This window comes from Artemia sp. Qi Xiang Cuo, chromosome 5, assembly GCF_049724085.1.
Source record: "Artemia sp. Qi Xiang Cuo chromosome 5, ASM4972408v1, whole genome shotgun sequence".
NCBI classification, from domain to species: Eukaryota; Metazoa; Arthropoda; class Branchiopoda; order Anostraca; family Artemiidae; genus Artemia; species Artemia sp. Qi Xiang Cuo.
Window position 1 is genome coordinate 68,966,942 of NC_142798.1, and position 14,795 is coordinate 68,981,736.

Here is a 14,795-nt window from a genome sequence, read left to right on the forward strand (position 1 = left end):
GTTGCCTTATAACATACATGTATTGATACCAACATATTGATACTTTCAGTATTGAGTGTCGATATATAATGTTTTTTAAGAATCGTCCAACATTAGTCCAAACCTTATGTTCACTATCTAATGACTGTTTATTCCCTTACAGCTTACACAAGAGTTTTTAGCCAACTGCCCATTTAGCTACTTAGACGAAAGCGTGCCTGTGTCTTTAGTAGAGCTTCGCACTGAGAAAGCTCTTGGCTGGAAAGCTTATCACGATGCTTGTTTTGCTGCATTGCTCCGGGAAGCTAAGGAAAAGTAAGTGCTTCTCTCCTTTAGTGTTGTGGCATTGATTAGAGGGGGCAGAGGAGGACATGTACCCCCTAGATTTTTACCCTCCCCTTCAAGCTTTTGAATTTTTTTTCTTTGGGGGGGGGGGGGTATTTTCATTGGAAAATGTATTTTTGACCGTTTGCATTGAAAAAAAAAAAAAACAAAAAAAGGATAAGTGTGCCTTTAGTAGACCTTCGTACTGTGAAAGGTCTCGGCTGGACGGCTTATCCCAATGCTTGTTTCTCCAGGAAGCTTTCTCCGATGCTGCACATCTCCAGGAAGCAAAGGAAAAGTAAGAACTTCTCTCCTTTCCTAATCATCTTGATTTCGAAAATACTTGTTTTTTTTCTGGGGGGGGGGGTATTTTCATCTTTTTTTAATGTTTACTTCGGACAAATCGAAGAAAATGACAAATTCGCCCCGAACTCGATTTTGAAACTTACTTTTTGTCCCCCTTTATCCTTTCGTGAATTGACGCCACTGCTTTAGTAGGTCGATCTATATATTAAATTTGAATTATTTTTTCAAAATGGGTGAGTGTGAATTCTGGATAGAACTCTCCCTTTTCGAAAGAACCCTGTGTTCTGTTTTTTGTCATCTCCAGAGACCACATTTGGTAGTGAAGGCCAAACTTTTGGCAGTTGGCAGTGAAACCTTGCTAGTCGTGATTTCGTCGAATTGTGGCCTGGTGCTGTTCAGTAAAACCTTGCTAAATCTTTCGGGATTTTAACTAAAGTGTGGCCTGTTACTGCTCAGTAAAACCTTGCTAAATCTTTCGTCATTTTAACTAGAGTTTGACCTGTTGCTGTTCAGTAAAACCTTGATAAAACTTTCGTGATTTCAACTAAATTGTGGCCTTGAAGTGTGACCTGTTGCTGCTCAGTAAAACCTTGCTAATTTTTTGTGATTTTGACTAAAATTTGGCCTGTTGCTGCTCAGCAAAACCTTTCTAAATCTTTCTAAATCTTTCGACTGAAACTTCATATGCTCAAAATAAACTAAGACCTCATAAGAATTAACATTAAAATTCATTCAAATATTAATTGATTCATTTAACTTTGTTTGTTCATAATGAAATTGTCTATTTAGAAATTGTCTATTTGTATTTGCTGCTGAATGGATATGCATTGCATCTTCCTACATAGTTGAATAGTGTCTTTTATTTAGCTCTGAATTTGGGTATATATATATATATATATATATATATATATATATATATATATATATATATATATATATATATATATATATATATATATATATATATATATATATATATATATATATATATATATATATATATATATATATATATATATATATATATATATATATATAAATATTTTTATAAATATTTATATAAATATTTTTATAAATATTATATTTTTATAAAAATTTTATAAATATTGGAAAAGTAAAATAAAGCTCCAGTTTAAAAGTCAATTTGCAGGCATATATAGTTTGATTACTAAAAATCATTAAAATTGCCTTAGGAAAACGTTACGTCCAAAAAATGGCATTTTACGAATAAATAAAAGAAAAATTCTCAAATAGTGTGATTAAGGACATCTATACTTTTTGAAGATGTTTCCACGTTACAAGACAGCGTTAATATAGTTATTCTGTATCAGAAGCAACGCTGTAGCGTGGTCTATAGTACATTTCCTGTAGATCCAACGCTTTATTATTATTTATTATTTTTTTTTCCCCGAGACACTTCACACGGCAGGGGTCATTGTAGAAAATTCGCAGGGGGCTCAGCCAATTGGAAATCGAGATCTCTAGTGCCCTTTCTAGTATTCAACAAGTAGTGGAGGGCACCTCGCCCCCCCCCCACGCCCATCCTTCCCCCAAACACATCCACTACATAAGTTGAGATGGCCCTTGTGTTCGGAAGAGTTCATTTCCACATTTTTGAGGAGGATACTCCCCCACAACCCTCAGGGCAAGGGTTTTAAGTTATGCCCTGGGGGAATATAAGGTTTTTATAGAAGGCGTTGTCGTAGAAACTTCAAAACAGGCTCATTCCATTGGAAATTAAAGGGCTAGTGCCCTTTTAATAGTCGAAAATGATTGGAGGGCAAATAGCCCCCGCCCCCACGCCCATCATTGCCCCAAACACATCCCATCAAAATTTTGAGGTAGCCATTTTGTTCAGCGTGGTTGATTTCCAGATAGAAAATATATTTTTGAGGAGGATACTCCCCCACAACCCTCAGGGCAAGGGTTCTAAGTTATGCCCTGGAGGCATGTAAGGTTTTATAGAAGGCGTTGTCGTAGAAACTTCAAAACAGGCTCATTCGATTGTAAATTAAAGGGCTAGTGCCATTTTTAATAGTCCAAAGTGAGTGGAGTGTAACTAGCCCCCTCCCCCCCCCACGCCGATCATTTCCCCAAACACATCCAATCAAAATTTTGAGATAGCCATTTTGTTGAGCGTAGTTGATTTCCAGATAAAAAATATATTTTTGAGGATGAAACTCCCCACAACCCTCAGGGCAAGGGTTTTAAGTTAAGCCCTAGGGGCATATAAGGTTTTTATAGAAGGCGTTGTCGTAGAAACTTCAAAACAGGCTCATTTGATTGGAAATTAAAGGGCTAGTGCCCTTTTTAATAGTCGAAAGTGATTGGAGTGCAACTAGTCCCCCCCCCCCCCGACGCCCATCATTTCCCCAAACAAACCCAATCAAAATTTTGAGATAGCCATTTTGTTCAGCGTAGTTGATTTCCAGATAGAAATTATGTTTTTGAGGAGGACACTCCCCCACAACCTTCAGGACAAGGGTTTTAAGATATGACCTTGGGGCACATAATATTTTTATAGAAGGCTTTGTAGTATAAACTTCAAAAAAGCTTAGTCAATTGTAAATCCACTTGGATAGTACAGTTTTTAATAGTCGAAAGTTATTGGAGGGACACTAGCCCGCCCCCCACGCCCATCATTCCCCCAAACACATATAATCAAAATTTTGAGATAGCTATTTCCTTCAGCATAGTTGATTTCAAGATAGAAAATATCTTTTTGAGGAGGACACTCCCCCACAACCCTCAGAGCAAGGGTTGTAAGTTATGCCCTGGGGACATATAAGGTTTCTATAGAAGGCGGTGTCGTAGAAACTTCAAAATAGGCTCTTTCGATTGGAAATTCAAAGGGCTACTGCCCTTTTTAATAGTCGAAAGTGATTTGAGGGCAGCTAACCCCCCTCTCACGCCCACCTTTCCCCAAACAACATCCAATCAAAATTTTGAGACAGCTATTTTATTAAATGTAGTCTTAAGTTCAGGAAATTCGGTCTTTGAGGATAACAATTTCTCCACAGCCCTTAGGGCAAGAGCTGTAATTTAAGGATTCTCCGAATCCTTCCCATTATTTCTTATGGAAGGGATGCTCTTATAAACTTTGGAAAGGTCTCATTTGACTGAAAATTGAAAGTTCTTGTTCACTTTTCAAGAGTCAAAAGAGATAGGAGGGTGATTAGCCCCCCTCCTACACGCCCTAAATGCATCAGATAAAAATTTTGATATAGACATTTTGTTAAAATAGTTCAAAGTTCTGATAACAAAAAACTCCGGTGTCGACACAGCCCACCAGGGCCCGGGGGTAGGTGTTGTAAGTTATGCCCTGGGGAATAACTCATTAAAGGGGGGTTTATAACTTATGGGAAGGGGTTTTGTATGGGAAGAACACATAGGAAATCTATTATAATTATCCAATTATAAGGTTAAAATACATACTCTGAGATAGATGTAAGATTGCTTTGGCACACAGAATCCTATTAAGGTCAATTCCAAACAGACGTGATCCCTTTTTGTCAGCAAGTGAAATGGTCTAAACCCCCTTATTTGAGCTATTTTTCAATCCATTCATTGTTGTCAATCGCTGTCCACAAGTTTATGCAAGCTGTCTATTGTTCATATATAAGGTTTTTATCAAAGAGGTAAACGTATAGACTTTGAAAAAAGCCTCATTCGATTTAAATTGAAAGTTCTAGGTCCGTTTTTTAAAGTCAAGAATAATCGGACCGTAAAGCACCCCCCCCCCATGCCATAAAAACTTGAAACTTTTTGCAATCAAAAACTAACAAAAATTAATTAAAAAAAACTTTCCGAAAAATATGTTTTTAAAATAAAAGTAAAGGCAATTTTAAACTTAAGCTCAGGAGATACAAATACCTGTTAAAATTAAAACTCAAAACGACCAGAAATTACTATTAAAGAATAAATGAAACCCAAAACGAACTGAAATTAAATTAACAATAATTGCAAAAAACATACAACAAGTAATAATATAAATTAATAAATAGATCTTAAAGCGAGTAATGCCTAGATTGAATATGAAAATCAAGCTTAAAACGAAAACAAATATTTTACTATTAAAGTATAAATGAAACTTAAAACGAAGAGAAATTAAATAACAATCAATGCGAACAAACATACAATATATATTAATGTAGATGAATAAATAAATCTTAAAACGAGTGAAACTTAAATTGAATATGCAAATCAAGTTTGAATTGAATAAAAATAACTAAAAACAAGAGTTTGGGTGTCGTCTCACTGCAGAAGCCTAAAACCTACTGCGTCATTGGTGCTTTACTGAGAACGAATTATATTACAAATGTTTTCTTTTGTACTTAATATTGAAAATAAATATTAAAATTACAGTAAAATTTTGAACTGATGAGCTTTTAGCAATTAATATCATTATGCATCAAATATTCAGTTTAATTGATTAGTTCTTTTCAAGATTGGTCAAGACAAATATAGTTTCACTACAAGCAAAATTTGGATACTACCCCCTTCTTTAACTGTAAAAATCTAAAGCCTTCTGCGTCATTGGTGCTTCACTGAAAACGAATTAATCGTATATTACAAATTTATTATTTTCCAGTTCTTACAGCATTGAAAATGAAAATAAAATTACAGGGAAAAAAAATCTTGAACTGATGGATCTTTCAACAATTAATATCATTATATATCTAATATTCAATTTGATTTTGTTTATACTTTCCAAGACTGTTCAAGACTCGTGTAGTTTTGCCATTTTTTTCAAATCTGCCATTTTTACTAACTCATCGCGTTGGTTTGTTATATTCTATGCCTTCTAGGCATTTCTATTTGAGCGTAAAACTGCACCTCAAACTTTGTGGAACATGCATTTTCTTGCATGAAACACTAAAATATAATCAAACGTCTAGTTTCGGAGTGTTCCACCACTCGCAAGCAAGTGCCATTGGTACTTTTGAATCCGAATGGTCAATTTAGGGGGTGGAGGGTAGGCTAATTCTCGCAGCAGCCCCATTCCGTCGTGGTATGATTCACACTTTCAACACATGGCGTCCGGACTATCATATAATCTACCAAGCATACAACTACCCCAAATCAGTATCAACAAATAAATGAAACCCAAAACGAACAAATATTAAAATAAATATTAGAGTCAAACTCAAAACGAGCATAAATTAATATGAGGAGGGTTCAAAACCCCTATGCTTTCTAAAAGCCAGAATATAATTTGTACTTTACTGAAAAAAAATTCAAATGAGTTTACTGAAAAAAAAAATGTGTATTGTCAATTTAATATACATATGCTGATATTTATTCCCTAAAATCTTAATTAATTAAAGAATTGTTTTCAGTAAAGCACCAATGACGCAGTAGGTTTTAGGCTTCTGCAGTGAGGCGATACCCAAACTCTTGTTTGTAGTTATTTTTATTCGATTCAAATTTGATTTGCATATTCAATTTAAGTTTCACTCGTTTTAAGATTTATTTATTAATTTACATTAATATATATTGTATGTTTGTTCGCATTGATTGTTTATTTAATTTCTGTTCTTTTTAAGTTTCATTTATACTTTAATAGAAAAATATTTGTTTTCATTTTAAGCTTGATTTTAAAATTCAATCTAAACATTACTCACTTTAAGATCTATATATTCATTTATATTATTACTTGTTGTTTGTTTTTTGCTATGATGTTTTATTTAATTTCTGTTCGTTTTGGGTTTCATTTATTCTTTAATAGTAATTTCTGGTCGTTTTGAGTTTGAATTTTAACAGGTATTTGTATCTCCTGAGCTTAAGTTTAAAATGGCCTTTACTTTTCTTTGAAAAACTTATTTTTCGGAAAGTTTTTTTTTAATTAATCCAATCAAACCCCATTACTTCTGTGGCTATTTTCTCATACAGACAGCAGGGAATATAAATAAATACAGCATATAAAGCTCATAGACACTATTTGCCCCTATTGCCACGTATTATTTGTCACTTTTCTATTTTTATAAGATATTGTTAATATGGTAGTTCTATTTCCAATCAAATCCCATTAATTCTGTGGCTATTTTTTGATACAGACAGCAGGGAATATAAATAAATAAAGCATATAAAACTCATAGACACTATTTGGCCCTTTTGCCATGTATTATTTGCCACTTCTATACCTATAAGATTTCGTTAATATGCTATTCCTCTTTCAAATCACATTACTTATGCGTTTAATTTCTAGCACAGACAGCAGATAATACAAATAAATTCAGCAAACAAAACTAATAGCCACTATTTGCCGCCTTTGCCATATTTGCCACTTTCTATATCTATAAGATTTTGTTAATATGGTAGTCCAGTTTCAAATCAAATTCTATTACTTATTGGTCTATTTTCTGGCACTGATAGCAGAGAATAAATATAGATTCAGCAAACAAAACTATTGGCCACTATTTACCCTTTCGCCACGTTTACCACGCATCATTTGCCACTTTTATTCGCTATTCATTTTTCTGAGCTATCCGTTTTTGGTATTAATCCACTTACATAAAAGTATGGTAATAACTTTTATTGCCATACATTACCTTCACATACATATATTGTATGTGAAGTAAAAAGTATACTTTAGCTAATCACGTATGAATTGTAGATCAAAAGGATGGGTCAGCACCTCTTACCCCGATCCAACCGTTGAGCTTACATACAAGAAAGTAGGAGATGGACACGCCCTTCGAATGTGGCGCGCTGGTTTGCACATCCCAGCACCTCCATCGGAAATCCTTTCAAGACTCTTATATCAGCGTCATCTATTTGACGGTAATCTAGCAGCTTGGAGAATGATAGAAAAGTTAGATACCGACTCTGACGTCACTCAATTTGTTTCTACAGGACTTGACCTCCAAGAAATAAATCAAACCTGCTTACTAAGGTAAATCTTGTTTATTAGATTTTTAATTAGTAGGTTTAAAAGTGGAATGGAATATTTTCAATCTAGATTAAGCATATAATGTCTGGATAGTCTGTGTGAAAGACAGACTCTTCAAAGTATGAATATTAGCGATTCAAGTATTTTCTTACTTCCTCTTTGCCAATCTGCCATCTAGCAGTTATTGATATTGAGTATCATCAGGTTGATTAATTTTTAATTAGTTTCCTTTTCCTCACCATCATAAGTGGTTACTTTACTTTTATTATTAATTCATATACCCAAATATGGATTGTACAAGCAAGATTTATAAAATTATTTTTCTTTTAGAGAGTATTAGGTTTTTGCATTTTTGTAATAGTGTGAAGAATCAATTGGAAAAGTATTGCTATTTCTAAAGACTAATCCAAGCTATTCTTCTAGTGGCACTCATCTCGTCTAGCGTCAATTCTAGTTTGTATTTTGTGCCTATCTAGTTGTGAACACTATACCTATTGTTCACCATTCCTTTACAGAAGAAATAGAAGATACTCATATCAATGCACCAGATGTTGTAATATGACAGCCAAAATATTAATGAGAATATCCACTCCACTTTCTTCCGTTTTGCAAAATAACTACTGAGACATCCAATTTGGACACACAGTTCAAAGCTTATCAATGGTCTTCATATAGCAGATCCTACTATAGCTGTTGCTGAACTTACGAAGAAACACAACCAAAAGATTTCAAAACATGCTTGGAACCAACTTCTTCTACACAAGTCACATTGTTATAGTTGTATATAATTGATTTAAAAAAACGAAGTTTCTCTGATGAAAAAAAGCTATAATTAAATTCATTGTCGCATTTCTTCTTAAACTTCAAATCGACTTCAGAAGAGACCAACTTTGAGTAAATAACCAAAGAGTGCATATATTTATGTACTATTTTAAATTTGTGTATACTTCCTTGTTTTTGCAATTTCTTTGCATTTAATCTATTGTTGAGAAAATTTATCACCGATATTTAATCTTTTTATTTCTCACTTTGTAAATATCTACTTTATCTTCTCTTATCATATCGGAATCGAAAAATAGTAGGTTTTTTATCTGGCAAATATTATTGAAAAGCTGATGATCTATGCAAGAGGCTGTCGTGAATGAAGTATTGATGCTTGTCACATTATTACAGTTTGATGTGTTTCTTTTACTAGTTGTTTTTTATGTTTCCTTTCTTGTTTCATATCTTTTTCCTTTATTATTATTCATTTTTACTCCACTGTTTATCTTTCTAATATATGTGGATAAAAAATAAATATGATACTATAAATACTTTATTATTTAACATATTGCTATTAAAATTAAGACTAAAATATATTTTAAAACTTATTGATTATTTGGAACTATGAGAAGATATATTTCAGAATTCAAATTTAGAGACATTACCTAAGAAAATAATAAATTATGTAGCTCAAGAAAATTAAGGTGAAAATTAATAATAAAGTAATCACCGTAACGTTCAGAAATCCAATTTGTCTGAATTGTGGGAGTACGGCTAAGGGATGCTGTGACTGAGTGTAAACACTACATTTCTTACAGATCATGGAGAACTAATCTCTTTGGTGGCGGAAGCGCTTTAGTCGAGACATCAATTGAACATAACGAAGCTCGAATAATTCCTGCTGCAATCCCTCGAATTGTGCTTGCTTCTCGATACCTGATTGAGCCGGCTGGTTCTGGTCACTCAAAAATTACGTACCTTTCACGGATTGACTTACGGTGGGTACTGAATTATTTTTATTGTTTTCTGATCTCAGTTGCAGCAACCTGTCACAGGGCTCGGAATTTGATTCCATTGATGAAATTATGCGAAACCAATGAAAGCTCAGGAAAATGATGGTGTTCTGTTCATTTGGAGTTTGTCTTTAAAAGTGTCATTCATCCTGTCATTGAGTACATGGAGAAGAATACTTTTAAAAGAGTTTTGTGTCAGACTTAATAAGGCACAAGAAACATTATAGAAGTAATAAATAAAAAAATATATAAGCAAAATTCCAGTTAAATTTTTTGATAACAATTCTCTTTGTTGTAAAATTTAGTTTCTCTGACCGCAAAGAAAAAAAACGCACAGAGTTCACGTAATATGACTTTACTTGCTGTCTATAACATTATATTGTATAGTTTTTTAATAATTTGCTAATAATTATTTTACCTCTGTCTTTTCAATGATTTTCATACTGCTTATAAAAAAATATGTTAAAGTTGACGAGATTTAAGAATGTAGGACCAGCATATAATATTTAAGGAGTAGAGGATATCATCGAGGGGTCACCAAGTCTCAGAAATCGCGTACACCTGGTAGATAGTGCCAAGCGTGCCGAGATTGTGCCAAGCGTGGTGGAACTGTGATAAGCCTTGTGGGAACTCTGCCAAGTTTGTCGAAACTGTGCGCGGTGCACGGGACACTTTTGTCGAGATGTATACCAGGCGGTTGGAAGTGAGTAACCCCCCAGATATCAGGATATTTCTTTTGTGTGGTGACTCCTTACCCCGCCGAAATTTTTCAACATTAAAAAATTTTAAATTTTATTCCAAAAAGTATGGGAAAAGGACAAGAAATGAATCTTTGCACCACAGCACCCTGCCAACACAAACCGTGCATTTCAACTATATAGCCCGAAACAAATTCGGGCTATATAGTTGCACATTAGGGGGGGGGGAGTAAAGCGTAGCATATATTAAATGCGTAACCTAACCTAGGTACCTTTTCTTGCCCTTTTAACCCCAAAAAAACTAAAGTTTAAATATAGTTCCTGGATTCAGAAACCCCTTGTTTATAAAGCGTCAGATTGGAATAACCGGGTAATACCTATTTGATTTTCGCTTTTATCGAGTGGCTGTCTCGTGTGTTTTCCAGCTAATAGGACAGTACCGAATATTCTTGGGGGGGGGGGGGAGGTGTTACAAAAAAACTTCAAAAACGCATCAATTTTTTTTATATATATACTCATTTTTGTTATGTTTTTACGAGTCGGACCAAAATTTCTGGGGAGGATGGTTAGGAAGCCTTCCAACCCCCTCCCCCTGGATACGACCCTGCTCATTAGTACATGCATGAACACAGGAATTTATGTCCAAGACCTCGAAGATATATATCATTTCACGCCTATGTGAAAATACTAATAATACGAACAATAAATACTTACATGCTTTTCTAATAAAAGCCGTACTTTTGTTTATATAAGATAAGATCTGTTTAATATAAGATGCTTTATAAGCCAAAATAGTAAGCGTCTACGCAGGTGCATCATGTCTACAGTCAAATCAGTACTATAACACCCATAAGTAGATTTGTAACATCAAATGCCTTTTAAAGCGTTATGAATAAAATACCGAGGAAAGTAAATAATGAATGAATTAAGACGTATTTTGGTACAAACAGAAAAATTCAAAAAAGGGGAGGGCAACCGGGTCAGTTGCCCGGGTGCCACAGTCGGGGGGGGGGGGGGGTTGATTGGGGGTTTGCCAACTTTCATCAGATTTTTCACTTTGATTCTGTTTTTGCTTATATTTGAGTCAGGAGGGGGGCACTGCAAAAAACTTCACCGAGTGCCATCACACCCTAGTAACGGGTCTGGGTACAAGAGGCTGGTTAAATAAATAATTATTCTTTTTTATTTAAAATTTTCTGTTTGTTCCAAAATAGTTGGACTTCGTGCTTTGAAATACACATGGGTGTCCATAAGCTGAATTCCAGGGAGGGGGGGGGGGCAAACCTCGTCTTATTGGCACTTTTAATGATATATGATAGAAATCTCAGAACAAAAATATAAAAATAAGGCAACATCATTTATCCAGGGGGGCCGGTGCCCCCCCCCCCCGCCTTTATGGGTGCCCATGGAAATACATTCAATTAATCATCAATCATTTCATTCAGGAGAGTAGAAGTCAAACCAAGAACTAAACTGTTATTTGGCCCACTGGACCGGATTGAATTCCCTTTCCTGTATCTTAATTGGGTATTAACGTAATTACAAGTGTCATTTTCTTTCTATTTTTTTTCTGTCGTTATAACTTTTATAATTGTATATTTCTTACAATTTTTCGCGAGAATTACGTTGCTATAATGTTTTTATATACACGTTTAAATTCAGTTGGATTCCATCCTGATTAAACGGCAATTCATAAACGAAATTGAACTGTGTCATTTATTTAGTGCAAATTCAAAAGTTCAAATTATGTCAAAAACACAATTTGGGATCAAATATATATCCATCGTTTTTATCGATATATTGGTAATAATATTAGAAATATTATTACTTATAAAATTTTTATCACTGCTGCAACAACACTCACTGGCAAATCCTTAAAATAAACTACAACAAACACCAAACACAATTTTTGACATTTCTTTTATTTGTCAGAGGCGAGTGTTTAGTCCTTCAATAGGATTCTTATGGTCTGTATTGGTCGTAAATTTAAGTTTTTAAATTATCATCAGAAAAAATTTTGGATTGGTTGGAATTGATTGAATTTATTATTCAGGATTTTTGGGTTACTCCTATTCTAACTCCAAGGCAGGGTATTTTACTAATCGTTATTTTTGTTTCCTTATGCTCCTCAACAGCAGCGCCACTAAAAAAATTTTACGGCGGGGGGTAATGTTGAGACTGATCACATTTCATTGATTTAATGTTTCTTATTTTCACCAGCCCATTTACGTAACAATACATAAGTTAGCCAGTAAAATAGCGTAGCTTCGTTCTACTATTTTGTCAAATATATTTATTTTTCTTCCGACTGGTTGAAAACAATGGATGAGCTGCTTCCTCTCATCCTCTCCCTTTTCCCTCCCTGCTCCCTCCCCGTCCTATCATTAAGCTATTTTTTTTTTGTACTATTATTGCTATAACTCTTTTGCAAACATGTTCAAAATTAGTTAGATTTCATCATGATGACAATTACCACTCATAAATGAAATTCCAGTAGGTATAATTTATTCAACCAAAATGATAAATTTCAGAAATTTTTGAATGTCAGAATTTCTATGTAGCAATAATAATAACAATAATCTGTCTGTACAAAAGCCAACATGGTTCGTAACAGAACTGATAAAAACAAAACATTAATTGACAGTGCTTAATACCAAACACATAAATATGTTCATTACCAACCTACAGAAAAATAGCTCTAAGGTTCAGTCCTAGCCTCAAGAATTTCTCCAGCTTTAGGAGCGTGTTACTTTAGCATTTGTAAAGGATAAAAAGAAGGGCGCAATCTCCAAAATACTTTTCTACTTTATTCTTTTCCAATTATTTTCATCATTAAATTTTCCACAAAAATTTTAATTTTTTTTTAAATTAATCATTAAATTCATCATTAGGAGGGCGAAAGAAGGGCGATAGATTCATCATTAAATTCTATTGATTCTTCACATTCCCCATCCAAAATGTGAAATATTTTCATTAATATACCCCACCCCCCTGCTCAACTCAGTGTAATTAATATGCTAATGGCTTGTAGAGAGGACAATGTGTTATAGCTTCAGATTGTTGTCCTGAAACATTGTTGAGTAAGGAAATTTTGTTTTATATAATTAATAACTTTTTTTGCAGAGGTCGAACTCCAGAGTGGTATAACAAAGTTTATGGTCATTTGATAGTCCAAGACTTGGAGAACCTCCGAGCCTCTTTCATTATCACAGAAGTACTTCCAGAAACTACGCTTTAGCTGTGATATTCCAGTCAGTTTGTTAATCAAAAGTTTAATTTCATAGTGTCACCAAAAATTACTTTTCCCTGTTAAATTTATGCTTTTTTGTGAACAAAGGTTTTATTATATTGTCGTGACGATTTTTTACTAATTTGAACTTAATTTTAGTTTGTAATTCCCTTACTTAAAGTGGGTCTATTTTATTTCATATTTTTGCTTAACAGGTATTTCCGATCCCCCCCCCCCCCAAGGGAAGGATTACCTCCTTATTTTTATATTTGTTTCTATAACACTTTAATTTCCATATGTCCCTGTGTTTTACCGTTTTGGTAAATTTACCCCATCACTTCAGAAATGTGGAGCTCCTCTCCATATGAAATAAACTCTTACATACGCTTTCGACCAAAGAATATGGGTAACTTATAAGACTGGAAACTGGCGCTACTGAGGTAAAAAAAAAAAAAAAATCAATGCCATCTAGTGTATGACGACACTTGTTATTTTTTCAAGCTCTGTAATCAATTCTCTGTCACGAACTGAGATCAGACGCTAATCACTACCCTAATTTTACCAATTATTTTAATTAAATTAATTACACTAATTTTGTCAACAACGGGGTTTATGCTTCTGTCAACAACGGGGTTTATGCTTCTGTCAACAAGGAGGTCTATGAAATAAAGTCTGAATACTAAACATTGCCCTAGAAAAGAAAATAGTTTGCGAGAGGATGTTCCAAGGAAACAGGGTAACACATAAAAATTCGAACTAACAAAATATTGACTAAACTAATAAACACTGACTAATACGGGTCCAGACTAAAACATATTGGAAGGAATTTATCTGTCGTCTAATGCATCAAAGGAAAAGCTGTATTATTAAACTGGCACTGCAAAGTTTCTGATTTGAGGCTAGTGTTGCACACTGTGTGTCAGAAATACCTCAGACTTTCTAGGGTGCAGCAGGTAAGTCAGCTGTGGTGAATAGAAAGCTAACTCTCTAAAAATATGTGCTCGCACGATCGTTCAAGTTTGTTTTCCTATATATTATCGGTGCTCCAGATACTTAGTAGTGTTTATTTTTTGCAAATTATGATATATGTCCCTTTGCCAAATAGAATAGAGGTCAGAATTGCCATCATCCGACATCAAAATCATTCTTTGCTTTCAGGTGTACCATCTTGTGGAAGGGGGGTGGCAAACGCTCTAGATTTAGAAAAAATCTCTCTTTTATGCATTAAAAAAACCGAATCTTAACCAAAAATCCTTGATTTTGAAAAACGTCATTTTTTCTATTTTAATCTCAAAAGTCGGAGAAATCCATGATACTCCCCCCTATATCTTCGTGAATTTTTGCTACTGTTTATTATATCTTGAAGGCTGAAGAAAATCTTACGTGTGTACACAACTGCTCGTTATGAACAACCAGAAAACCGAAACCACATAGCCTTCAAGATATAACAAACAAGGAAAAATATAGAATTCACGAAAATATAGGGGGGGGGGGGGTGTATTTTCTTATTATTTTAGGTAAAACCGTAAAAAGGATTTTCTTCTAAATCTAGTGAGTATTTTGAAAGGGGGAAAAAATTGGACTATTTAAAC

At 34.0% G+C, this 14,795-nt stretch overlaps 1 protein-coding gene across 3 annotated transcripts in view; it reads left to right on the forward strand.

The window, feature by feature from the left end:
- LOC148952434 (rho GTPase-activating protein 7-like) overlaps positions 1-13,335 on the forward strand; it is a 238,533-nt gene extending 225,198 nt beyond the window's left edge. For all 3 annotated transcript variants that reach the window (XM_089089878.1, XM_089089879.1, XM_089089880.1), the window contains 4 exons: positions 143-294; positions 7,226-7,504; positions 9,082-9,261; positions 13,098-13,335. In XM_089089878.1, the coding sequence (XP_088946004.1) occupies positions 143-294; positions 7,226-7,504; positions 9,082-9,261; positions 13,098-13,212 (726 nt within the window). In that variant the 3' untranslated portion in view covers positions 13,213-13,335. The remainder of the gene's footprint in view (positions 1-142; positions 295-7,225; positions 7,505-9,081; positions 9,262-13,097) is intronic.
- Positions 13,336-14,795: the final 1,460 nt, after the last annotated feature.